Genomic DNA, 25,842 nt, shown 5'->3' with positions numbered 1-25,842 from the left:
CTGTATAGGGAAGTAAAAGCTGCATGAAAAGTTACTGAATAATGTCCATTTTGGGGGTGCTACTAAAACGAATGACAATTGCGTTACACATAACGAATGACAATATGTTGTACAGACTAAAAATGATTGCGTTGACTAAAACAAATGACAGTGAATGACAGTACAGACATTTGCTTCAACCGGATAGCACAGTTCAGACTTCGTGGGTATATTCAAGCCACGCAAACCGAGTGGACGTATGGCAAGCCGTTTTAACAGTTACCTGGCAATTAGACTTAAGTCGAATACATTTCACTTATGTGGAATACATTCTACTTAAGTGAAATTTTATTTCACTTAAGTAAAATGTGTTCCACTTAAGTGGAATTCAATTTCACTTATGTAGAATTCCATTTCACTTAAGTGGAAATGTATTCCACTTAAGTGGAATACAATTTCACTTAAGTGGAAGACTATATTTTGGGCGTCAATTTCACTTAAGTGGAATTTTATTCTGCTTAAGTAAAATACAATTGTTGATATATGGCTTATATATAAATACAATTTAGGGTAATGTTCGTCGTAACGCATTCAATTGCTCATCACATATGATGATGTAGTCGATCCTCGTTGCACGTGAACATCATGGCTATGGCTAATCATTCACATCTAACATAGCTGGAATGGCGATTTTCCTCAAATCATTTTTGCGAAGAAAACCAATGAACCGCATTTTAATTTACTCCACTGCGTTAATCATTCTATCTCCACTCACCAACGTCCTTCGTTGTCATTCGTTGTCATTCGCTGTCATTCGCGAATGATAATTAACCCTGTACAAAGTCAATTGCTGTCATTCGCTGTCATTGTTTTAGTTTGTCCTCATTTTGGCTTCCCATACGACAACAATCTTCGAGAAGATTCGAAGATTTCCGAGAAGCCCATGTGTCGTCGTGGCTGCGCTGACCACGTAATCTTTAGACTCTTGATCAAGTAATACACACAGATTATAGGATAATCTTATAACAACTTGCAAGACAAGCTAGCCATTCAGTTACGAAGAATCGAATCTTTTAAACGACCGAAACCTGTGCGCAAGATGACAGAAATGGTAAGATCATGTATTAAAACAAAATCCAAAAAGCCTAGTTTGAAAATGAAAGATTATCACGTGGAGTAAAGAAAAACGTTCGAGTTATAAATATGTGTTGTACTGTCTTCGATCTGTAGCAGTGTGAGGCCTAGCCTATCACCGCATTGTATGTTCGAAGATAGTGCACAGTACAAGTAGGTGCTATAGCGAATGGAGTTGGGGTTTAATAGCAATGATCAAGTTTCTGTTACTTAGGCATACAGTTAACGTTGCAGTTCAAAATGTTTGTAGCACGGGCTTCACTGGGTAACTAAGGTGCCCAATTTTGATTTAAGATGTCATTGAAATGCCACAAAGGGGAGATTGCTTTTTAGGCCAAAACATTTTGAACTGTGACAAGGCAGTATCACTATCAGTTGCAAACTATCAGTAAATGACCTTAATTTCAGTGGATATCGATGTAAGTGATATCAATATGACAATACATGCCAATAATGGTGCAACACTACCCTGTATGTATAATACAGATCATGTACTGTTAATAATAGTGTATATTAATGTGACAATCATAAAAGTGACAATCATGCCATTTTAACAGACCTACAACATGGTTTTAGAAGAAGTCATTCGTGCACTACTCAGCTTCTCATGACTATTTCAGATTTAGATCACTATTATGATAAGAATACCCAGGTTGATATAAATATTCTTGACTTCTCTTAGGCATTTGATGTAGTTTCTCATCGTAAATTGCTGGCCAAGATCGGCCATTATGGAATTCGGGAGATCTTTCCTGTTGGATCAATAGTGTCTTGTCACATAGAACCCAAAGTGTGATTATCGATGGAATATCATCAACAACATCCGCTCCTGTTCTCTCGGGTGTTCCACAAGGCACCTTTCTTGGCCCAGTTCTGTTCTTATGCTATATAAACGACATTACTTATCACATTAAATTGCAACTTCGTTTATTTGCGGATGATGCTTTGCTGTATAGGCCCATTCACTCATTTGACGATCATCTCATCCTCCAGAAAGATCTGAAGGCTCTTGAATCCTGGGCTACGCTTTGGGACATGAAATTCAATCCCTCTTAATGCTTCATGATGTCTACAAAGCCTAGCGGGGCAAAATCTGTATTCATTTACTCCATATACAATCAAATATTGGAGTGCGTCACTGCGCAACCTTATCTTAGGATCCTGTTTAGTGACAATTAATCTTTCTCTAATTCATATTGATAAGATTTGCTCTAGGACCAGCATAACCCTTGGCTTCCTTAATAGGAATTTGCGCTCTTGTCCACCAGAATTACGTGAATTGGCCTATATGTCTATGTGTCGTTTTACTCTTGAATATTCAGCTCAGATTTGGGACCCCTATAAGGTCTCAGACCAAGATAAAATAGAAAAAATTTAAAGGAAGGCAGCACGCTTTGTAACTCGAGATTTACGTAGGCAACCCAGCGTCACTGAGATCTTGAAGACTTTGAAGTGGGAACCCCTCACAGAAAGAAGGAAAAGGGCCAGACTTATGCTCTTTTACCAAATTATTAATGGCCTAATTGCAGTCCCAAATGAGACTAATCCCTTCTTGAAACCAGGGAGATCTGCCGTTATACTCAAATTCCACATAATCATCGTGCTTTTCGGTATAGTTTCTATCCTAGGACTATAAAAGACTGGAATATGCAATCCTTGGCAGTTAAGGAGAGCCCTAATCTTGAGGTGTTTAAGACAAGATTGCCCACTCTTTGTTACTAGCACTGCTGCGCTGCACACCAACATCCTCATTGTGATACCCGAGAGAGGTTTTTAACGTGTATCTTACAGAAACAGAAACCACAGCAAATATGGTATAGATTCACAGCAAAGTTTTGGCAATATCAGTTTTGGTTTTGCTTATAGATATATGCTGATCTGTGTAAGATTAGGCTTACTGTATGTAATGTAGATTGGTGGGATTTATCAGTGCTTTCTAGCTCAAATCACATGACAATGGTAGACTAGAGGCTGCGAAATGAGTGTGGTATAAATATAGATTACTGCATAATAGTATTAGTAAATATGTGATAAGAAGGTTGTAAATACAGGTCTTTTACTGTGTATGATAGGTATAGTAAAGGCTTCATAATTGATGCACCTTCGTAATTGATGCACCTTTAAACATTACTAGCTCAAGGATACAGCAGGCAACCTATACCTTTTGCAGTCAAGCAGAGTAACATATTTGATGAGTTTTAATCCATTTCAGGTGTATGCTGATCAAAATCTGTGTTTTTTTTTTAAATTATCCAATATTACCTCAATATAATACCACTACGTTATGGGACCTGACCTGTCAGAACTTAGAGGCTCAGAGCATAGCAAACAGCATACAAAGTCAATTGTACATCATTCAAAGTCAATTGATGTACAATTAGGCCTACACTTTAGTTAGCTTAAATTGACATATGTGTTTGATGGTTATTTTTAGAGATATAAATGCTTTATGTCGCCTAGATTAATTGCATGTTGACATGTTTTATTCATTATTGATTGTTTTGACTTAAACTTCATTCATTGGGTAAACAAACAGAGCTTGTAACATTTTGCACATTTTTCTGGACCTTTTACTTCAACAACTTTGAGTTAACGTTTTTCATCATTTTCATTTTTTTCCTAGTTTACAAGCATCACCGAAAAGGGAAGAAAGAAAGTTGTCCATCCTTCCGACTCATTGGAACCACCAGAGAGCATGGTAATATATTTTTCAGCTGTGCTAACTAGCACTCTTGTAACATTCAGGGAAACTTCAGATTTTTAGGAGCTGTGCACATTTATGAGCAAAATCTGTTTGCTGTAATCTCAAACAGTTAAGCTACATGTCATACTGCTGTGGCTCTTCATAAATTTGTGTTTCTGCAGAATTTGTATTTCTTCTCCATAATTTTGCTGTCTCTGTTCTGGAAGCATGCCAGTATTTATACAGTAGTATTTATATCAAGTAATTGCTTAGTTGATAAAGAAACAAACATTCCTGGGTAAAATATGGACAGTATATATAATCATTCATTTTGTTGCAGAGGTGTATGTCTGACTGTTGCTAGGCAATATGGCACTTCTGCTTTAATGGTGACATTTTCATTAATGGCTGTTAAGTTTTCATAAGAAGGTGTGATATTTGGGGGGGGGGGGGATGAGGTACATACCCCAACAAGGGTGATCAAGATTGTAGTGTTAACACTCAGGGTTTCTCGTCCTATTGTGACAGGGGATACATATAAACAATAACTCAAACAGAATACAGGTTTCCTTTAATGTTAATATTGGAAGCACTAAAACCAAGAAACTTGTACAGAGTATTATTATTATTACGCTGTTATTTATATAGCGCATAATCCACAAGTTCTCTGCGCTTTACAATTAACCCTGGTCATTGGTAACTTGTCACACCTACACACCAAAGTGTGCACAATTCAAACAATCTCTCCTGGGGCACAACAGTGCATCACAGCCACGTGTCCCCTGGGGGACTTCCCATAGGGTGCAGCCACAAACAGGCGCACGCAACTATATTTACAAGTTACCTCGCAAGTCCCCATTTATACACCTGGGTGAAGAAAGGCAATGGAGATAAAGTGCCTTGCCCAAGGACACAACGCAATGATCTGGCCAGGGCTTGAACCTGTAATCCTTAGATCACAAGTCCACTGCCTTAACCACTTGACCACAATGCCCTCCTAGCAAGTGAGTAAGTTATAATTGAGACCAACTTTGAGCAATGAATAGAAAGGACCTAACAGAAATGATAAAACTGGAGTTTCGATTTCCATGTTCCTTGACCTGCCATGTCAGCTATTTATATTCAGCAAGCATACAGTACACGGAAGCAGGACACTTCGCCCAACAACCATTTCGCCCAACTGCCATTTCGCCCAACCTTACCATTTCGCCCAACCAGCCTGGTCATTTTGCCCAACCAGCCTGGTCATTTCGCCCAACCAGCCTGGTCATTTCGCCCAACCAACCTGGTCATTTCGCCCAACCAGCCTGGTCATTTCGCCCAACCAGCCTGGTCATTTCGCCCAACCTTGATTAAATATGATACTTGAAAAGTAAACGTTCGGGAATTGTTAAAGTTACAGGATACGAACCGAATATTAAGGAAACTTGAGGACCGATCAGTGTGTTGGGGGTTAGGTTTGATAGTAAACGTTCGAATATTAAGGAATATTAAGGAAACTTGAAGTCCTTTTCTTTGTATAACTTTAGTAAGGAAACGTTACAGAATACGAACCGAATATTAAGGAACCTTGAGGATGGATCAGTGTTTTAGGGGTTAGGTTTGATAGGTTTGATAGTAAACGGTCGGGAATTGTTAACGTTACGGGATACGAACCGAGTATTAAGGAAACTTGAAGTCGTGGTTAAATTGATTAGCCTACATATGTGATTACATATGTGGTTACATTGATAAATATTACGGACGGGTTTTATATATATATATTGTTTTTCACTTAACGTTCCGGAATTGTTAGTCAGTAGGATGGACCAGTATTTTAGGGGTTAGGTTTGATAGGTTTTTATGAAGACCGATTCCCCTTTGTTTATATAATAATATAACTTCCATATAATAATAATAATAATATAACTACCAATAATATAACCCAAAATAAATCAAATTGAACTAGTGAAATAGAAACGGTTATATTATTCCACACCGATTCCCCTTTGTTTGTATAATAATATAACTTCCATTGTATGCGTAAACGCCTAAAGTAGTGTAATCCTCCCATTATACCCGAAATAACTGCTCAGACTCAGATCGATATCGAGCGGACCTCACTTTATTTACCTATTACGAAGTAACCTTACCCAAAATAAATCAAATTGAACTGGTGGAATAGAAAAAGTAATATTATTCTGACTGAATATTAGTAAAAATAAGGTTGGGCGAAATGACCAACACGGTTGGGCGAAATGACCAACACGGTTGGGCGAAATGACCAACACGGTTGGGCGAACTGACCATGCTGGTTGGGCGAAATGACCAACGCGGTTGGGCGAAATGACCAGGCTGGTTGGGCGAAATGGCAGTTGGGCGAAATGGTTGTTGGGCGAAGTGACTCGCAAGCCAGTACACAGCAATAGTTTTAAAACAAAACATGTATATTTTTTTTTAAATTGCACACCCAAATGGCCAGTTCCTTCCTCAGCCCCTGGCTTAGATGTATGTCAGTTTCTACAAAATGTCAAGTCACTTATCTGTGTGCGATATTTTGGTGTTTATGTTGTTTTGTTATGATTTCCATAGGCACAACAGGAAGAATGTTTTGTCAACCAATCTTCACCAGAGGACCCACAGTCCAGTGGCGGAAGTCTACAAAATGGATCTTCTTCAAAAGTCTTTCAGGTGGATGGTTTACCACAAACAATTTTGTTTGGTGAGTACAGAAGAAATTGGATTTGTCTGACATCTTCTGCATATATCCTAGATGAAGTTCTCTTACAATGATAACCCTGTCCAATTTACAATATTTGTCAATGGGAGCACAAGAAGGTAAATTATTCAAATAAATGTAGTAAATATATACATACTTGCAGCAGTGTTGGAAAGAAAGTCATTAAGAAGAAACAGAGTTTAGATTGTTTTGAAGAATCAACAATTACAGTTTAACTTTATAGACATTTCCAATTAATTAGGAACCTCAATTGCTTGTGATCCTTCAGAAAGGTAGAGAGAGAGCAGATAATATCTGCAGGTTGTTTTAGACATGGTTAATTTTGATGCATTACTTAACAAAAACTTGTACTGAGTGAGGGCATTGTTTCCTAAAACTTTACGAAATTGGAGTTTTCGCCGAACAGCCTACAGGGATGGCCAAGTCATCATACATATAATTCAGCCATGTTTGAATGGCTTCTAGCCAGATGTGCAAATCCCAGTCTAGATTTAATTTTGTTTCATAGGGAATGAAACTCTGCAGGATCCACAAAAGTGTTCACCAACTACTGGTGGCTCCCTACAAGACCTATCTTCACCAGAGGACCCACAGTCCAGTGGCGAAAGTCGACAAAATGGATCACCTGCGAAAGGCTTTCAGATAAATCATGGTTTAACACAAGAAAGTTTCTTTGGTAAGTACAGAAGCAATTTGTATTGCCAGGCATCTGCATATATCCTAGAGGAAGTTCTCTTCAATCAATAAAGTTCTGTGTTCTATTTGCAATAGTTGTGAGTGGGGAGGACGAAAGGTCAATTATTCAAATACATATATGTACATACTTGCAGCAGTGTTGGAAAGAAAGTCATTTAGATGCTGTTGATTATTATGAAATATCAACCAATCACAACTTTTACAGATCACTTTCCAAATAATTAGGATCCCAGGTGCTTTTGATCCTTCAGAGAAATGATATCAACTCATATGTGCACACAGTTTGTTAATTTTGCTAAAATGGAGGAGTTTTCAGCAAACAACCTACTGGGATGGTTCAGTCATCACATAAAACAGCCATTATTGAATGGCTTTTAACCAGATGTGCAAATCCCAGCCTAGATTTAAGTTTATTTCATGGTGACTGCTCTTTCAAGGAACAGATTTTTGTTTTGTAATTGTCTAAACATTTGAAAGAAAACCTGATCAATAGCATATTCATTAGGGTCCAAGTTTCATACGCATATCACTGTAGTAAGTCAGTACAGGTAATCTTTTAATAATTAATTAAAAAGAACTAAAACTTTTACAAATACCGTATTGGATGACCATTTATGGTGGATGGTGGGGGACTGTCTGGGTGTATGAGAGGATTTCTCTCCATCGTATATTAATTTGATTATTTCCACATAGTTAAGTTTTTACTGTGTTTAACTTGTGCTTTTACACTTTGTTATTTCAGGAAATGTATTCCTTTTGACCACCCCGGTGAAACTTTTACTAGCAGTCTTATATTGGGTTTATCGTAAGTTCATTTCAGGTTCTTGTAACTATATAGTTTCACAGGTGTAAACACCCCAGTATTTCTCAATGTGGTAATCTGTTTAATAAAGAACCCAAACTTTTTCCAATAACATACTGGTGACAATAGCTTTTACCAGAATGCTTGTGAACACTACATCCAATGAAAGGTAGCTTGAGTAATTATCTGTGGTTAATGATGGCTCATGGGCAAAGATGTGTTCACCATTGTTCTTCAAAGCAATATTATGCATATTAAAGATGGGCAACACTGGGGAAAAAATCTAGGTTTCTAGCTATCAACTGAATATCATTAGAAGTTAATCATACAAGCACAAATCTACGTTTTGCTGGTAGGCATTACACTGTAGTTTCTGATTGTTCACTCAGGTTCAAATTTATCAGTTGTTCCTTCTTGGCATATCGCATAGCTCTTTGAGTTGATAACAGTTTCATTTTGTGTTTCCTTATATGAGTAGCATGAGTGTATTTGATTGATATCATATTGATATCATTCGGGACACACGTGTGCTCAATTTTGGATCTGGTTTTGAATATCAAAATGTCTATTGTTTTAATATAGTTACACATTGGGTCATTCAAACTTTCTCTTCATCTTTTTCAGAGATCCTCATTCTTTTTCTACCAGGCCGGCATGCTTTTCGGAAGAAGACCTCCTCAGCCATATCATGTAAATTTTCTATGAATTGTGTACTCTTCCTCTCCATACTTTCATGCGTCTTCGGCACTGGTGCAGGTGAAACTTGTCTGGATTGCATCGACCTTGCTGATCCTATAGACTGCTATCGAAGAAATGCAAATGACTGTTCAGAATATCAATTTTTGAATCTGTCTTCAAGTAATCGATCTGACCTTCCATCTGATTTGAGTGTCGGTTTCTCAAATGTCCATGAACTACATCTGGCTAACAATAACTTTGTTCAGATTCCAGATCGAGCAATCAGAGGATTCACAAAGTTAAACTTGGTAGACTTCGAGGGTAACAACATAAGCAGTTTTAATGAAAGTTATGCTTCCTTGCGAACCTTAACAGTGCTGTCTTTGATGCAAAACATAATCACTAAACTGCCAAATTATTTTAACAGAATGTTCCCAAACTTGAAGACTGCTTACTTTGGGAACAACATGATAACGGAAGTACCTTACTTAGACTTAGACTTAGACTTAGACTTGAACCACTCAAACTTTAGTATTCTAGGGTTGGAGAACAACCCTTTGGAAAAACTGAACCTTGAGCAGTTCAACAGGCCCGATACAGTTAGCACGATAACAGCCACTAACAATGACATATTGGTCTATGTTAATGGACGCAGTAGCCCCCTTCAAATCATTATCCAGGGAAGTAACTTGATCTGTGAAGAAAACATTTATGAATTCCATCAATCCATTGATGTGAATGGAACTATCAGTTGCAAATATAGAAATGGAAGCAAAGGTGAAATCAGCCTCTTACATGTGACCAAAACTGACCCTGTGGTTACTACTAGTGTCCCAACTACACCATCTGTTCCCAACCAAAACAATTTAAATGTGGCAGTAATTTTGTCGGTGGTGCTGGTGGTGCTGGTGGTGGTAGCTTTAGTAATAGCTGTTTTGGTTATATATTATCTAAAGTTTAGAAAGCAACAAGCCAGTTCAGAGCCTGGGTCCACAGATTTCACCTCTGTGTCCGACCAAACTTCAGAACAAATATTAAAATTGAAAGAGTCGAGTGACAGCAAATGCACAAGGTGGTAGCTGATAATGAGATAACACCAGGAAGTTAGCAGAGATATGACAGACTTTTGTTTCTCAACCCCCCCTTTTTTTTTTATAGAAACACTGTTACTTGGCATTCTCTAGTATGCACTACGTAGTTTTTGAGGTTGTCATTGTGTTGGGTATTGCTTTAGAGAGTTGAGAGTTAAAGAGTTGCTTTAGAGAGCTGGGTATTGCTTTAGAGATGTATCATTTATTGATACTTTTTTTCTTTTGAGGTTTTTCGTTCGGTAGAAAACTAGAGCATGGTCTCCAGCCACATTTTTTTGTTGTTGTATGTACAGACACTTCATCATGTTACTCCACTTCTGTAACTGTTCACTTGAACATTTATTACAATTCCTATCAATACTGCACTTAGCCTGTTTGCTATGTAGAACACCGAGTAGTTTAATCATTACCACAATTATTGGCTATTTCCTTATGATTCCATTTACACTTTTAAGAGTGATCATGCATCTTAGTATCGCAGCATGGGGTGTGGAGTTGTCTGTGATAGAGACAATGGTTAATATTCTAGTGTTCTTTTCTACTGCACCAGACATGTATGCCACAGAATGTGTGCTGAGGCAGTTGAGTCTATACCGCTATTGATTACTTTGATATTGTAAATAAGATGCTCATAGACATTTAAAAAGGGGCGAAGGGGGGAGGGGGTGTCGATATTGAAATGTTGTAGTAATTGCTTAAGCATCTCTATTTTTTTTAAGGTTTATTAATTTTTGAGGTTGTTGCATTGGGTATTGCTTCCCTTCATTAAGTCCTCACTTCAGTGGCGTAGCCAGGATTTTTTCAGTGGGGGGGGGGGCGCTGGGGGGCTTGACCATTTCCTTGGAGGGTGTCTTGTTACTATCTATGCGGAGCCCCACCATGAGTTGGCGAGCAGCGTACCAAAATTTTTTAGCTATAAAGGCCTACATCGTCAGAAATGACACTTCCCAGGCCTTGTAAGCAGGGGCGTCAATCCGATTTGAAATGTGGGGAGATGTAATTGATTCAAGTATTCCGGCCGCAAGTACTTTCTACGCGGAGCGCCACCATGGGTTGGCGGGCAGTGTACCAGGAAAATCTTAGATTTCAATACTTGCCAGATTGCTGGAGATGGCAATTGCCAGGCTGGATAGCAGCCATCTAATTGCGTGATTTCGGGAGAAAATTACAAATTCATCACTCAGGAAATCTGCAATATAGTTCATGGGGCCTTAATTTTTGGTGGATTATTTCTGTTATTTAGTGATTCCAATTGACATGAACGTTAGAACCCAGTGCAGGTTGGCAAATGATGTGGCGAAGTGGAACCCCAGCCCCATTTTGCCCTATGTTTCAGGATAGAATACCCCTCATTTGTTCGAACCCATGACAACTAACAACCTGTGAATAAATTTACTTCCAAATGGGCACATTATATTGCACCAAGTCGGTCAAGGAATGACCCCAGGGCCTCAGATATAGGCCTATAGGAAAGATATCCCAAAATGTCCCCGAACATACTATAGGCAAAGGAAGCCATCTGCGGCGACTGCATGTGCGTTTCTCGACTTGCCGTCTTGGGAGTTATACCACAAAATGGTGCATTTCCTCCTACGCCATGATTAACAATTTGAATGAGTAACTAATTAGGCAAAGTCCAGATCTGAGTTCGTATTGTGAGCTTAGCGCAAATTTGGCCAAAAGTCGTCATACGCCAGCATGTTAGAACCACCAATGACGAATGGGACTGTCAATTTAAATGTTTTGCTAGGTCTACGAGAATACATTTCTATGAAATTTGAAACAAGGATGGCCAAACAAACCACTTTAATTATATTTTCAGGACCTGACACATGTGCATGTATTGTCAGACTTCAAATAGGTCCCATGTGAGTAGTGGCTAAAGTGATGAAGGCATCAAAATAATGCTAGGTGGATCTGCATCTGGTAATCGGGTGAATTCTGGTAGAAGCGTACTATGTAACCACCGTGTACCCAGTGTTCTGACTGGAGTAAACTCCGGTATCACTCAACAACTAGCTATAGTAACATGGGATGCGCTGCCACAGAAACTCTAGCTATGAAGTGCCATGACTTCTTGAACTAGTTGTAGGCTCCGGCCGCACCATTATCCGCACACAGCTTGTGGTTTCAATCTCAAGTTTTGCTCGTCGCCACAAACAGACAAAGTTGCAGTTCTACCGATGTGAAAATCTTGATCACTTTTCATAGAACTGAACTTCTAATATTCAATGATATGAATCCTGAGATGTGTAAGCCCTAACCAAATAGAGCCACGACACTAAAATGTGTGGGGGGGGGGGGGAAATTTGATAGTGTGTCCCCCACTTCGAAATGTGAGATGTTCCCCCCCCCCCAGGATTAACGCTTATGCTTATGCTTCTCAACATCCTATATTTTGATATCCCATGTCTTGATATGGTCATCAAATAGTTTAGTGAAATAGAAGAAAAAAAACAATCTGGTAAGTTACTTTGAAATATCATGACATATCTTTTGTGAGTTTGACACCGACATTGACATTTTTCGACAAATCTGCAAATTGCGCGTAGAAAATAAGGAAAGATTGACTGGGCTTTCAGCCAAGTAACATACTGAATGACCGAACTATATGTCAATCTGACATCAAAGATTGCGTCTGAAACATTATTAGGGTGATAGACTGATTCTCAGCAATAGTATTGTCTCCTTTCTTGAAAATTTGTTTTTTAGCGGTTTGAAGAGCATCGGGTACGTCTCAGAAGTGAAAACCCGGCCTATGCGCTATGTCACGTCCGGTTTTTCAGCAACTATAGCCTACTGCCGGTCTGCGGTAGAAGGGTCATTCATGAGTGGTCATCATGGAGATTCAAGACCATTCAGACCAATGATATATATTTTCGCACATGTAATTTTTTTTTCGACACCCAAAATCCCAGTGGGAGCACAACTGGGGGGCGACAAGCTTTCATGGGGGGGATGTCGCCTCCCCACCCCTTGGCTACGCCACTGCCTCACTTTATACTACTTTATACTACTTTATACTGTTAGGTATATTCCTGAGAAGCAATACAATATATATATATATATGGGGAAAAAACAGCATTCCAGGGATCAGGTTTACTTTCAAGCTGAATATAATGAAAACCGGAATAGTTACAAAAACATTAACAACACTCAAATTGTTCCTTTTTCTTGGACTATGATTAGTCAAGCCTAGAATTTTGCCTAGAGTCACCCTATCTCTTTTTCGCTTTAAAGTAAATACGCTGATAAATAATAATAAAAAAGTTGTATTACAACACCACCATCTGTGTTTGCTGTATTTTTCTTTGCTTTGTGTTCATTTGATCAAACCAGATAAATTTAAATTATAAATTAAAATCGGGTCAGCAAGTTGCATTATTCTGAGCCTTGTGACATATAGTCTTCTCAGTCTAATAACCAGAGACCAGATATGAATGATCAGCTGACACATTTTACCCCCTCATCTACCCTTTCAACCCCCCCCCCCCTCCCCCACTGTCCACTCATTTTACTTTCAGAAAGTTTGCTGAGTCACGCAATGCAGTTATCTCCAAAGTAGTTGGTCTCATTTCACCCCCCCCCCACCCAATATTGCATCATTATTCGGAGGCTTTTTGTCATGATAACATCATTGTTGGTGCGATTCTGGTGAAATTTTGGTCTATATATATTCTAGTTACAATTTTTTGCCCCTCGTAGCCAATTTACAGCACAAAAGTTCATCATGCCAAAGTGAGCGGTTGAGCTCTTCTGGAAAGCATTCTAAGCCCAGGTGCGTGGGGTCCTATATTTCAAATTTAAGCACAAAAATACATTGCAGAGAAGCCAAAAATATACCTTATGCTCAATTTTTCCAGCAATAAATGGATCTTCTATGCAAATTCGGAAAACAACAATTAATTTGTTTTTCTTACAAAAGTAATTTGTGAAAATGGGGGCGTGCTTCAACAATTGAACTAATAAAACGTTTTGAACTAGTAAAACAAAGGACACAGGATTTTTTAGAATTTTGTTCATATTTAAACAGTGGCGTAGGAAGGTACTTTTGAGTTGGGGGGGGGGGGCTGAAGACTAATGGCCGGCCTGGGGGAGGGGTCTTGCATTTCCAAGTGGCATTAGATGCAAGTTGGTGCAATATAGCACACTTCAACACCCACTCCATTTTGTAAACTTAATTTTGTATTTTCACCTCGCCTTAGATGCAGTTTGGTGCTCCAAATGAGATTTTTTTTCTCATTTGGAATAATAAAGGGGTTTTCTGACTTGCGAAGCGGGGGGCGTAATGATACTTCCGCCCTACCATATTTTTCACTGGGGGCTGGCGCCCCCCCCCCAGTTCCTACACCCTTGTATTTAAATGAACAATGATAAATGTTTCAAGAAAATCTGAAAAGTCCAAAGGCTGTAATTACCGCTAAAGTTGTGTTCTACGTACAAGCTGCCCTTGAAATATATTTAAACCAGAATGCAAAAAGGCTGTATTAGGGTTTGGTGGAGCCGACCTCATCGTAACGGGGTTGAGCCAATTGAAAGCATGGAAAAGTTTTGTTTGTTGATTTTTGGAGATAATGTTGACCCTTTGATTTACGTCCTGCCCAGTATTGCACTTCGTTCAAATGTTGGGTTAATGCATACCCCAGTTAGTGCATACGGTGCTGCAATAAAAGCATGGTGGACTGTTGAATAATCCCTTGCACCCAGTCTCATAAAGTTAACAATTTATTGAAAAAATTTCCAATCAAAATAACCAGCCAGTTGTGTTTTATAAGAGTCACAAAACCAAATGAAAATGCACAATAAAGTAACAAGAATGACAGTAGAATGTAATGTCGGAGAAATATACACTTTAGAAACTGTTGCATACACACTGCACTGAAGAAAGAAACCCAAATGAACTTTCAATATGGCCGTGAACTACTATCATAAGTACCATATTGCCATTAGTACCGTATATGGAAATTAACAGGGCATTTGGGCATACAGAAGTTAACTTATTTTCTGCATAATTGATGTGCTTTTAAAGTGACATGACCATCAGTGTCACATTATCAATTCTAGATCTACTCTCACTTGGCAATCAATACACGACCATGAAAATACATACTGCCGCATAATAAGTAAGATTTACGTTAGTCCTTATCTGACAATAACTTAGCCGCTTAATTAGTTTTTGCTTTCTTGGTCATTATGTGATTGTAAAATATAGCCGCATCATGACTACGATTTTTCTTGAAGTCATTATGCGGCAGTAAAAACTTCATGGTAAAGACAAGAAGTTTGTCTGAAATAGCGGCCTTTCTGTGACAGCTGACTGACTGCCCAATAAAAATTCAAGCCTTAGTTATTATGCTGCGAAAAAGAACCTCAAATAATGACTTTTATTGGTTTTTTGCATTATGTGACACAAAATTTACTACTGTAGAAGGAAGTAAAAGCTGCGTGAAAAGTTACTGAATAATGTCCATTTTGGCGTTCCATACGACAACAGTCTTCGCGAAGATTCGAAGTGTTTCGAGAACAAAGACCTCTCTTCACACGTGTTTATTTCTATGTTCGAGAAGCATCTTTTGTGTTGTAGCAGCTTTTACACCTTTGATACAGTTAAGTTACACATTCATAACTTATTCACAACTTACAATACAAGCCAGCAATTCAGTTACGAAGAATCGAATCTTTTTAACGACCAAAACCTGTGCGCAAGAAGACTGGAATGGTAAGATCATGTATTAAAACAAAATCCAAATAGCCTAGTTTAAAAATGAAAGATTATCACGTAAAGAAAAATGTTCGAGTTGATATAAATATTTGACTTCGGCCTAGGCTAGGCTGTAGCCTAGGCCGAGCCCATTAATTAATTAGTGCAGTGTTTCACCGAATTGTACATACGAAGATGGTACACAGTATAGTCAAGGCTTCATAATTGATGCACCCCGTTATTACTAGCAACGATACAGCAGGCCACCTTAACTTTTTGCATTCAAGCAGAATTACATATTTCATGAGTTTGAATCCATTTCAGCTATTTGCTGACCAACTTGGGTACTAATTTAGAATCCGTACCATTCGACTAACCCTATTCCCTACTTCCTAATCCTAATCCTAATTTCTAACCCTAATTCACGTGACGCACCTATTCACTGACTGTTATTCTATTGATTTGGAGGCCGCTATTGACAGCCAGATTTATACAGTTGTTATTCTGCCATTCGAAGTAAGCTTTCCCATTCATATGGTACAGATTCTAAAGTTAGGCCACAGATTGTGGTATTTTTTAAGCTTTTAACACTCTCGCCCAGTTTTGCCTGTTTTTTAGACATTTGGAAATCTTACATCCAAAAAACAACCAACATTACCTCAATATAATACCACTACATTATGGGACCCGACCTGTCAGAGCTTAGGCTCAGAGCATAGCAAACAGCATCCAAAGTCAATTGATGTACAATTAGGCCTACACTACAGTTATCATAAATTGATATGTGTTTGATGGTTATTTTTAGAGATATAAATGCTTTATGTCGCCTAGGTTAATTGTATGTTGACATGTTTTATTCATGATTGATTGTTTTGACTTTAACTTCATTCATTGGGTAAACAAACAGAGCTTGTAACATTTTGCACGTTTTTCTGGACCTTTTACTTCAACAACTTTGAGTTAACTTTTTTCATCATTTTCATTTTTTTCCTAGTTTACGATGATCACCGAAAAGGAAAGAGAGAAAGTTGTCCCTACGTCTGACGCATTGGAACCACCAGAGAGCAAGGTAATATATTTGATATATAACTAGCACTCTTGTAGCATTCAGGGAAACTTCAGACTTTGAGGAGCTGGCACATTTATGAGCAAAATCTGTTTGCTGTAATCCCAAATAGTTAAACCACATGTTATACTGCAGTGGCTCTTCATAAAAAAAATTGTTCTCCATAATTTGCGTTTCTTATCCGTAATTTTGCTGCCTCTGTTCTGGAAGTATGCCATTATTTATACAGTAGTATTTATATCAAGTAATTGCCGTTGATAAAGACACAAACATTCCTGGGTAAAATATTGACAGTATATAGACCAACACAGAGTAATGAATAGAAAGGACCTAACAGAAATGATAAACCTGGAGTTTCGGTTTCCATGTTCTTTGACCTGCCATGTCAGCTATTTATATTCAGCAACCATACACAGCAATAATTTTAATACAAAACGTGTAGTTTTTTTTTAATTGCACACCCAAATGGCCTATTCCTGCCTCAGCCCCTGGCTTAGATGAATGTCAGTTTCTACAAAATGTCAAGTCACTTATCTGTGTGTGATATTTTAGTGTTTATGTTGTTTTGTTATGATTTCATAGGCACAACAGGAAGAATGTTTTGTCAACCAATCTTTACCAGAGGACACACCGTCCAGTGGCGGAAGTCTACAACATGGATCTCCTTCAAAAGACTTTCAGATGGATGGTTCACCACAAACAAGTTTCTTTGGTGAGTACAGAAACAATTGGATTGTCTGGCATCTCCTGCATATATCCTAGATGAAGTTCTCTTACAGTGATTATCCTGACCAATTTTGAATATTTGTCAATGGGAGGACAAGAAGGTAAATTATTCAAATAAATATGGTACGTACTTGCAGCAGTGTTGGAAAGAAAATCATTAAGAAGAAACAGAGTGTAGATTGTTTTGAAGAATCAACAATTACAGTTTAACTTTACAGACATTTCCAATTAATTAGGATCCTCAATTGCTTGTGATCCTCAATTGCTTGTGATAGAGTGAGCAGATAATATCTGCAGGTTGTTTGAGACATGGTTAACTTTGATGCTTTACTTAGAAAAAAAATTGTAATGAGCGAGGGCGTTTTCCTAAATGTATGATATTAAAGTTGGCAAGTTTTACGAAATTGGAGTTTTTTATGAGTAGGGAGGAGGTAAAGGTAAATTATCCAAATACATATATATATGTACATACTTGCAGAAGTGTTGGAAAGGAAACCATTTAGCTGTTGTAAACTGTTATGACGTATCAACCAATGATAACTTTACAGATACTTTCCAAATAATTAGGATCCCCAGGTGCTTTTGATCCTTCAGAGAAATAATATCAACTCATATGTGCACACTGTTTGAGATGTGGGTTAATTTTTGCTTAAATGGAGGCTTCTATCCAGATGTGCAAATCGCAGCCTAGATTTAATTTTGTTTCCTGGTGAATGAACAGTTTATTCCAGTAACAGAATATTTTATCTAGTTCGAGGCTAATCTCTATCAACGAAGATTTTATACCACAAAGTTTAAATATCTTCAAGTAGCAGAGAGTACTGTTATATTTCAAAATTCCTATTTTGTATTTTTGATTCGTAATTAAAATGTAGATCAAGGGGGAATAAATTCTGACAGCCATGAAACTCTGCAAGATCCACAAATGTGTTCACCAATTGGTGGTGGCTTCCTACAAGATCTATCTTCACCAGAGGACCCACAGTCCAGTGGTGGAAGTCGACAAAATGGATCACCTGCGAAAGGCTTTCAGATGGATCCTGGTTTACTACAAATAAGTTTCTTCGGTAAGTACAGAAGCAATTTGTATTGCCTGGCATCTGCATATACCCTAGTGGAAGTTCTCTTAAATCAATAAAGTTCTGTGTCCTATTTTCAATATTTGTGAGTGGGGAGGACGAAAAGGTCAATTATTTAAATACATATGTACATACTTGCAGCAGTGGTGGAAAGAAAACCATTTAGATGCTCTTGATTGTTATGAAATATCAACCAATCACAACTTTTACAAATTACTTTCCAATTAATTAGTATCCCTGGGTGCTTTTGATCCTTCAGAGAAATTATATCAACCCACATGTGCACACTGTTTGGTAATTTTGCTATATTGGAGGAGTTTTCAGCAAACAACCTACTGAGATGGTTCAGTCATCACATAAAACAGCCATTATTGAATGGCTTTTAACCAGATGTGCAAATCCCAGCCTAGATTTAAGTTTATTTCATGGTGACTGCTCTTTCAATGAACAGATTTTTGTTTTGTAATTGTCTAAACATTTGAAAGAAAACCTGATCAATAGCATATTCATTAGGGTCCAAGTTTCATACGCATATCACTGTAGTAAGACAGTACAGGTAATCTTTTGAAAAGAACTAAAACTCGTACAAATACCGTATTGGGTGACATTTATGGTGGATGGTGGGGGACTGTCTGGGTGTATGAGAGGATTTCTCTCCATCGTATATTAATTTTATTATTTCCACATAGTTAAGTTTTTACTGTGTTTAACTTGTGCTTTTTATACTTTGTTATTTCAGGAAATGAACGCATTTTGACCACCCTGGTGAAACTTTTACCAGCAGTCCCAGATTGGGTTTATCGTAAGTTCATTTGAGGTTCTTGTAACTATACAGTTTCACAGGTGTAAGCACCCCAGTATTTCTCAATGTGGTAATCTGTTTAATAAAAAACCCAAACTTTTTCCAATAACATACTGGTGACAATAGCTTTTACCAGAATGCTTGTGAACACTACATCCAATGAAAGGTAGCTTGAGTAATTATCTGTGGTTAATGATGGCTCATGGGCAAAGATGTGTTCACCATTGTTCTTCAAAGCAATATTATGCATATTAAAGATGGGCAACACTGGGAAAAAATCTAGGTTTCTAGCTATCAACTGAATATCATTAGAAGTTAATCATACAAGCACAAATCTACGTTTTGCTGGTAGGCATTACACTGTAGTTTCTGATTGTTCACTCAGGTTCAAATTTATCAGTTGTTCAATCTTGGCATGTCGCATAGCTCTTTGAATTGATAACAGTTTTAATTTGTGTTTCGTTATTTGAGTAGCATGAGTGTAATTGACTGATATCATATTGATATCATTCCGGACACACATGTGCTCAATTTGGATCAAGATTTGAATATCAAAATGTCTATTGTTTTAATATAGTTAGTTACACATTGGGTCATTCAAACTTTCTCTTCATCTTTTACAGAGAAAACCTCGGGAAAAGTGGGTAAGATTTTACCAGACTGGCTTGCTTTCTGGAAGACCTTCTCAGCCATATCATGTAAATTTCCTATGATGAAAATACTCATTTTCATCATATTTTCAAGCGTCTTGGGCACTGTTTCAGGTCAGACTTGTCTGGATTGCATCGTCCTTGTTGATCCTACAGACTGCTGTGATAATACACAAGGCTGTTCAAAATATCGATGTTTGAATCTGTCTTCAGGTAATCCATCTTCCCTTCCATATGATTTGGGTGTAAATTTCCCAAATGTCCATGAACTACATCTGGCTAACAATAAGTTTGTTTTGGTGCCAGATCGAGCAATCAGAGGATTCACACAGTTAAACTTGGTAGACTTGGATGGTAACAATATAGGCAGTTTTAGTGAAAGTTATGCTTCCTTGCGAACCTTAACAGTGCTGTCTTTGATGCAAAACATAATCACTAAACTGCCAAATTATTTTAACAGAATGTTGCCAAACTTGAAGACTGCTTACTTTGGGAACAACATGATAACGGAAGTACCTTACTTAGACTTAGACTTGAACCACTTAAACTTAAGTATTCTAGGGTTGGAGAACAACCCTTTGGAAAAACTGAACCTTGAGCAGTTCAACAGGCCCGATACAGTTAGTGCGATAACAGCCACTAACAATGACATATTGGTCTATGTTAATGGACGCAGTAGCCCCCTTAAAATCATTATCCAGGGAAGTAACTTGACCTGTGACGAAAACATTTATAAATTCCATCAATCCATTTATGTAAATGGAACTATCAGTTGCGAATATAGAAATGGAAGCAAAGGTGAAGTCAGCCTCTTACATGTGATCCAAACTGACCCTGTGGTTACTACTAGTGTCCCAACTACACCATCTGTTCCCACCCAAAACAATTCAAATGTGGCAGTAATTGTGCCGGTGGTGCTGGTGGTAGTAGGTTTAGTAATAGCTGGTTTGGTTATATGTTAATGTAAGTTAAGAAAGCAACCAGCCAGTCCAGAGTCTGGGTCCACAGATTCCACCTCTGCGTCCGACCAAACCTCAGAACAATTATTAGAATTGAAAGCGTCGAGTGACAGCCAAATGCACGAGGTGGTAGTTGATAAAGAGAAAACACCATGAAGTTTTTTTTTTATAGAAACACTGTTACTTGGCATTCTCTAGTATGCACTACTTAGTTTTTGAGGTTGTTTTTGTGTTGGGTATTGCTTAACAGAGTTCATTTATTGATACGTTTTTCTTTTGAGGTTTTTTTTCCGGTAGAAAACTGGAGCATTGTCTCCGGCCACATTTTTTTATTTTTTTATGTAAAGACAACTTCATCTCGTTACTCCACTTCTGTAACCGTTCACTTGAACATTTATTACAATTCCTATCATTACTGCACTTAATAGCCTGTTTGCTATGTAGAACACCGAGTAGTTTAATCATTACCACAATTATTGTGAGGGCATTGTGGTTGAGGCAGTGGACTTGTGATCTAAGGATTACAGGTTCGAGCCCTAGCCAGATCATTACGTTGTGTCCTTGGGCAAGGCGCTTTTTCTCCATTGCCTCTCTTCACCCAGGTGTTTAAAAGGGGACTTGCGAGGTAACTTGTAAATATAGTTGTGTGCGCCGGTTTGTGGCTGCACCCTATGGGAAGTCCCCCGGGGGACACGTGGTTGTGGTGCACTGTGGTGCCCCAGGAGAGATTGATTGAATTGTGCACACTTTGGTGTGTAGGTGTGACAAGTTACCAATGACCAGGGTTAAGTTGTAAAAGTTTTGTGAGAAGGCCTGGCCTTGAACAAGACTGTAAACCTAAATTAATTAATTATTGGCTATTTCGTTATGATTCCATTTACACTTCTAAGAGTGATCATGCATCTTAAGTATCGCAGCATGGGGTGTGAGGTTGTCTGTTATAGAGGACTAGGGGTAATATTCTAGTGCTCTATTCTACTGCACTAAGACATGTATGCTGAGCAGTTGAGTTTATACCTTGTATGAACAGCTATTTGTAAATGAAGTTGGACATTCATTACTTTGATTTTGTAAATAAGATGCTCATAGAAAAAACTAAGGTGGGGGGGGGGGGGGTGATATCAAAAGTGGTAGTAATTACTTTAAAGAAGCATCTCTTGTATGTACTATTAATTTTTGAGGTTGTTACATTGGGTATTGCTTCCCTTTATAAAGTCCTCACTTTATACTTGCAATTTATGTGATTAATGAGCAATTCATGTAGAGAACGTTTATTTGTATTTCCCTCGTATTGTTGAAATATTGTACCCATAAGCAAATTGATCACACAGTCAGCCTCAATGCGAGAGGACGGGTTGAGAGTGGATCAGTCGTTTGGTTTTCGTGCCCAGGTTCTGTATATTATCAAGTGGTTCATGGTTATGTAGTTAGTGGTACTTGGGCTTCTTTTCATGTTTTTATTCAAGTTGGATTATTATTATATTGTGGAGATTTGTATTTTTAAGGATGACTTTAAGCAATGCAATTTATCTTGATATGTTAAAGACAGTAAGAAAGCACTGCTATCAGTCCAGATTGCAATTCTATGCCACTTCTGACTTTTGAGAAATGATCATTTAAACATGTGAGTCTCATCAGTTAAAGTGACTGGACTACTTAGTCTAACATACAGACTGTTAGGTATATTCCTGAGAAGCAACACAATAAATATACGGGGGAAAAAGCAGCATTCCAGGGATCAGGTTTACTTTCAAGCTGAATATAATGAACACCGGAATAGTTACAAAAACATTAACAGCACTCAAATTGTTCCTTTTTCTTGGACTATGATTAATCAAGCCTAGAATGTTGCCTAAAGTATAAATAATAGGGATAAAATAAGGATAAATAATAATAATAAAAGTTGCTTTACAACACCACCATCTGTGTTTACCATATTTTTCTTTGCTTTGTGTTCATTTGTTCAAACCAGATAAATTGTAAATTAAAATCGGGTCATCAAGTTGCATTATTCTGAGCCTTGTGACATATTCATAGTCCTCTCAGTCTAATAACCAGAGACCAGATATGAATGATCAGCTGACACATTTTACCCCCTCATCTACCCTTTCACCCCCCCCCCCCCCCGCTTCCCCAACTGTCCACTCATTTTACTTTCAGAAAGTTTGCTGGGTCAGGCAATGCAGTTATCTCCAAACTAGTTGGTCTCAATCCCCCCCCCCCCCCCCATACCCAATATTGCATCATTATTCAGAGGCTTTTTGTCATGATTACATCATTCGTCTATATATATTCTAGTAACAATTTGGTATATCCAGACTAGCTAACACATTTTTAATACCCAGTCAATTGTTTTGCCTGAATTTGCGGAGATCTAATTAAACTATAAGAAAATAAGGGAAGGGGAGAGAGAAGGGGGAGACACTGGGGGCTAAGAAATTCTTGATTAAGAAAGTGAAATAAGTAACATGATTGAAATGTATAGATACAAAATCGTAATTTATGTAATATCTGAATAAATTGGGGGGGGGGGGGAGGGGTGTAGAACTGACACAGGAGATGATCGAAAAACCTAAAATATGGGGAAAACAGGAACAAGGAGATGATCTGTTTAATATCGTATGGTAGACGGTTTGTTTATTAAACCTGCGGTTTTACAGTTAGGTGTTAGAATTGAAACAAATACTGCCACACAAGGATTACCTCTACATTTTCTTTGGGTTGAGGGGTGGGATGGGGACCAACTCCCCCACTAGAGACATGGTATACATGCGGTACAGCCTAAACAGTTTAACAAATTTTAAACTGTTTCACTGGGTTGCAAAATATAGTAGCACCATTTTGCATCTAAGCACTCTCCATTTTGGATTCAGAAGGCAGAAGGAATTTATGCGATGGTGATGGCGTGTGTATGTGACACTTGCTCGTAAACGCTCTAACTTTTCAGAAAGATAACTGGGGTACATTTCATATTTGGTAGAACTGGTTTGGGATCAATGTTGGTATTGGTCAAAGGTAAACGTATGAAACATTGTTCACACAATATCTCAAGAGTGAAAGTCAAAGGTAATGTCACCTGAGGTCTTACTAAAATGCTTGTAAACACGATAACTCAATATTAAAGTTGGATGGACTTCAAACTTGGCATGTGCATGTAACAGAGTGAGCTCTTGGCTACAATTTTTTTTTGGTTCAAAGGTCATCCTATGTCAAACTGTGGAAACATTATAAACATGATATCTCAAAAAGAGACGCTTTGATGAATCTCATACTTGGTATGTTGATGCCTTCAATTGAGTAGACTAACCCGATTGAAATTGAAGGTCAAATTGGAAATTGGAGGTCATTTGCGGTTAACATTTGAGTCAAAGTCTTGTAAAATCTTGTAAACACAATAACTCAATAAGTACATCTTTCTTGATCTTTATACTTATTATGTAAATCCAGCTTAGTGATTGCAAGAATGCTATTGATATTTTTAGATGTCCAATGAGGTCAACAGTTGTCAAAGTCTGAAACCTTTTAAACATAACTCCACAATTATATCTACAATTAACAAGTGAATTCTCCAATGCTATGAGTTTCTTATTGTGAACATAGTTTGGTCAAATTCAGCTCAGTTTAGTTTTGTGAAAGGGCGTTTATAAATCTTTGACAAAAGCATAGAAATTAAAGTAGGAAGAATGACGTCATGCGACATAAACTGAAGCCGCTCATCCAAATGGTGGCGCTCGGCTTGAACGGTAAGAAAGTATACCGGCGTGTTATACAGACACTACGTCTTTGACATAACTCAAGTGACAAGTTGATATAATTCACTCGAATATCGTGATATCGTGTGCCGTATTAGGGTGCCAAAATCGTGAAAAATGTGGCAGATAGTCAGATAGTTATTTGAAAGTATATGACAAGGAATCACAAGCCAACTGGCTTTCTGGTTATATCATGTCTGTGGACCACCCACTAGATGAGTTAAAACATTCCCCACTACAAAAATGGTGGTTGCACACTCTACTGAATCCAAACCGATACATCCTAATTCTTAAACTGAGTTACTCAGTTACAATACATGTTTCTATATTGCTCCCAAGACGCAAATTAATCGACAGCAGTTCAGCGTTCAAAAATCTTCAAATTAGTTATTGATCATCAACTTGACTTTCTAACAAAAGTTTGACTCCCAAAACTAAGAAAATCATTAAATTTCAAGCATATTAGAGGTGAATATATTAGTTGATAACACAATAACCGCCGCAAGCTGTACCCAGGTCACAGCTTTAAAGGTCATCAGTATTATCAAGATAGCCAAATAATTGGTCTCTCATGCTCCAACTTCCACAGAATCATGTCTACCAGTTTTGAAAGAGAAGGGCAGCTACTGACGAATTCCCAGTTCCTACACACAGGCCCGTTGTCGAGGGGGAAATATGTTGGCCCCACTTAGAAAATTTGAGTCTGAAAATGTTTCGGTGAAAAACTGTTTTTTGAAAGCCTGGGAAGATTTGAACATAACTTGATTATTTGTTGAACACATAAGGTAAAATGGTCTAATGCTTACAACTTACATTGGTTGTTCAGGTTCATATTCCACAAACTATTGAATGGGGCTGTATTTTGAAGCCTATGTAGTTCAAGATGATTGTTTTTGTGTTCCTAACTTATATGAACAGTTTTGGCTCTCAGCATAGAACTACTGTAGTGTCAATCAAACATCCCTATATTAAGTGGTATGGGGAAAGGGCTCACCAATTACAGTGTCTTCCATTGTAGCTAAACTATCCAAAGCCAAAGAACGGAAAATGTTCTTGTTACAATAATCATGCAATGAACTAATTACTAGCTGGCATGCATATAGCTGTTATTTCATTGAGTTTACCCCAAACAAGATCACCTCACCTTATGTGTTCAACAAATAATCAAATTATGTTCAAACCTTCCCAGGCTTTTCAAAAAAAAAATTCATCGAATGATTTATAGCACATTATTTTATTACACGATGTTACTTTCAGAATAGCCACTGCAGAGCTTGTGAAGTGCCATTTCCGGTGATCAGGGGCGTTTGATGTGTCAAAAATGT

General features: G+C 37.9%; 1 protein-coding gene across 3 annotated transcripts; it reads left to right on the top strand.

Annotated features, from left to right (window-relative positions):
• The first annotated feature begins 937 nt into the window (after positions 1-937).
• On the top strand, positions 938-21,915 carry LOC139961919 (uncharacterized). Of its 3 annotated transcripts, XM_071961610.1 has the most exons (7): positions 938-1,090; positions 3,737-3,811; positions 6,368-6,497; positions 7,024-7,191; positions 18,151-18,342; positions 19,094-19,156; positions 19,780-21,915. In XM_071961610.1, exons 1-7 carry the CDS (start codon positions 1,079-1,081, stop codon positions 20,766-20,768), a joined length of 1,629 nt encoding a protein of 542 aa, XP_071817711.1. In that variant the 5' UTR covers positions 938-1,078; the 3' UTR covers positions 20,769-21,915. The 3 variants fall into 3 exon arrangements, with proteins under 3 accessions (XP_071817711.1, XP_071817712.1, XP_071817713.1); XM_071961611.1 differs by lacking the exons at positions 18,151-18,342; positions 19,094-19,156; positions 19,780-21,915 and adding exons at positions 7,954-8,016; positions 8,638-13,068 and having other exon boundaries at positions 942-1,090; XM_071961612.1 differs by lacking the exons at positions 938-1,090; positions 3,737-3,811; positions 6,368-6,497; positions 7,024-7,191 and adding exons at positions 15,335-15,501; positions 16,478-16,552; positions 17,132-17,261.
• The last annotated feature ends 3,927 nt before the right edge of the window (positions 21,916-25,842 follow it).

The sequence above is a fragment of the Apostichopus japonicus genome, chromosome 20 (assembly GCF_037975245.1).
Source record: "Apostichopus japonicus isolate 1M-3 chromosome 20, ASM3797524v1, whole genome shotgun sequence".
Classification (NCBI taxonomy): Eukaryota; Metazoa; Echinodermata; class Holothuroidea; order Aspidochirotida; family Stichopodidae; genus Apostichopus; species Apostichopus japonicus.
The sequence above is the reverse complement of the archived record's forward strand: the minus strand, read 5'-3'. Positions and strand labels throughout refer to the sequence as shown.

Bases quoted from the DNA above. Each gene is read 5' to 3' on its own strand.
- LOC139961919 (XM_071961610.1), top strand. The intron at 18,343-19,093 runs GTAAGTACAGAA...TTGTTATTTCAG, and splicing joins ACTACAAATAAGTTTCTTCG to GAAATGAACGCATTTTGACC. The intron at 19,157-19,779 runs GTAAGTTCATTT...CATCTTTTACAG, and splicing joins AGTCCCAGATTGGGTTTATC to AGAAAACCTCGGGAAAAGTG.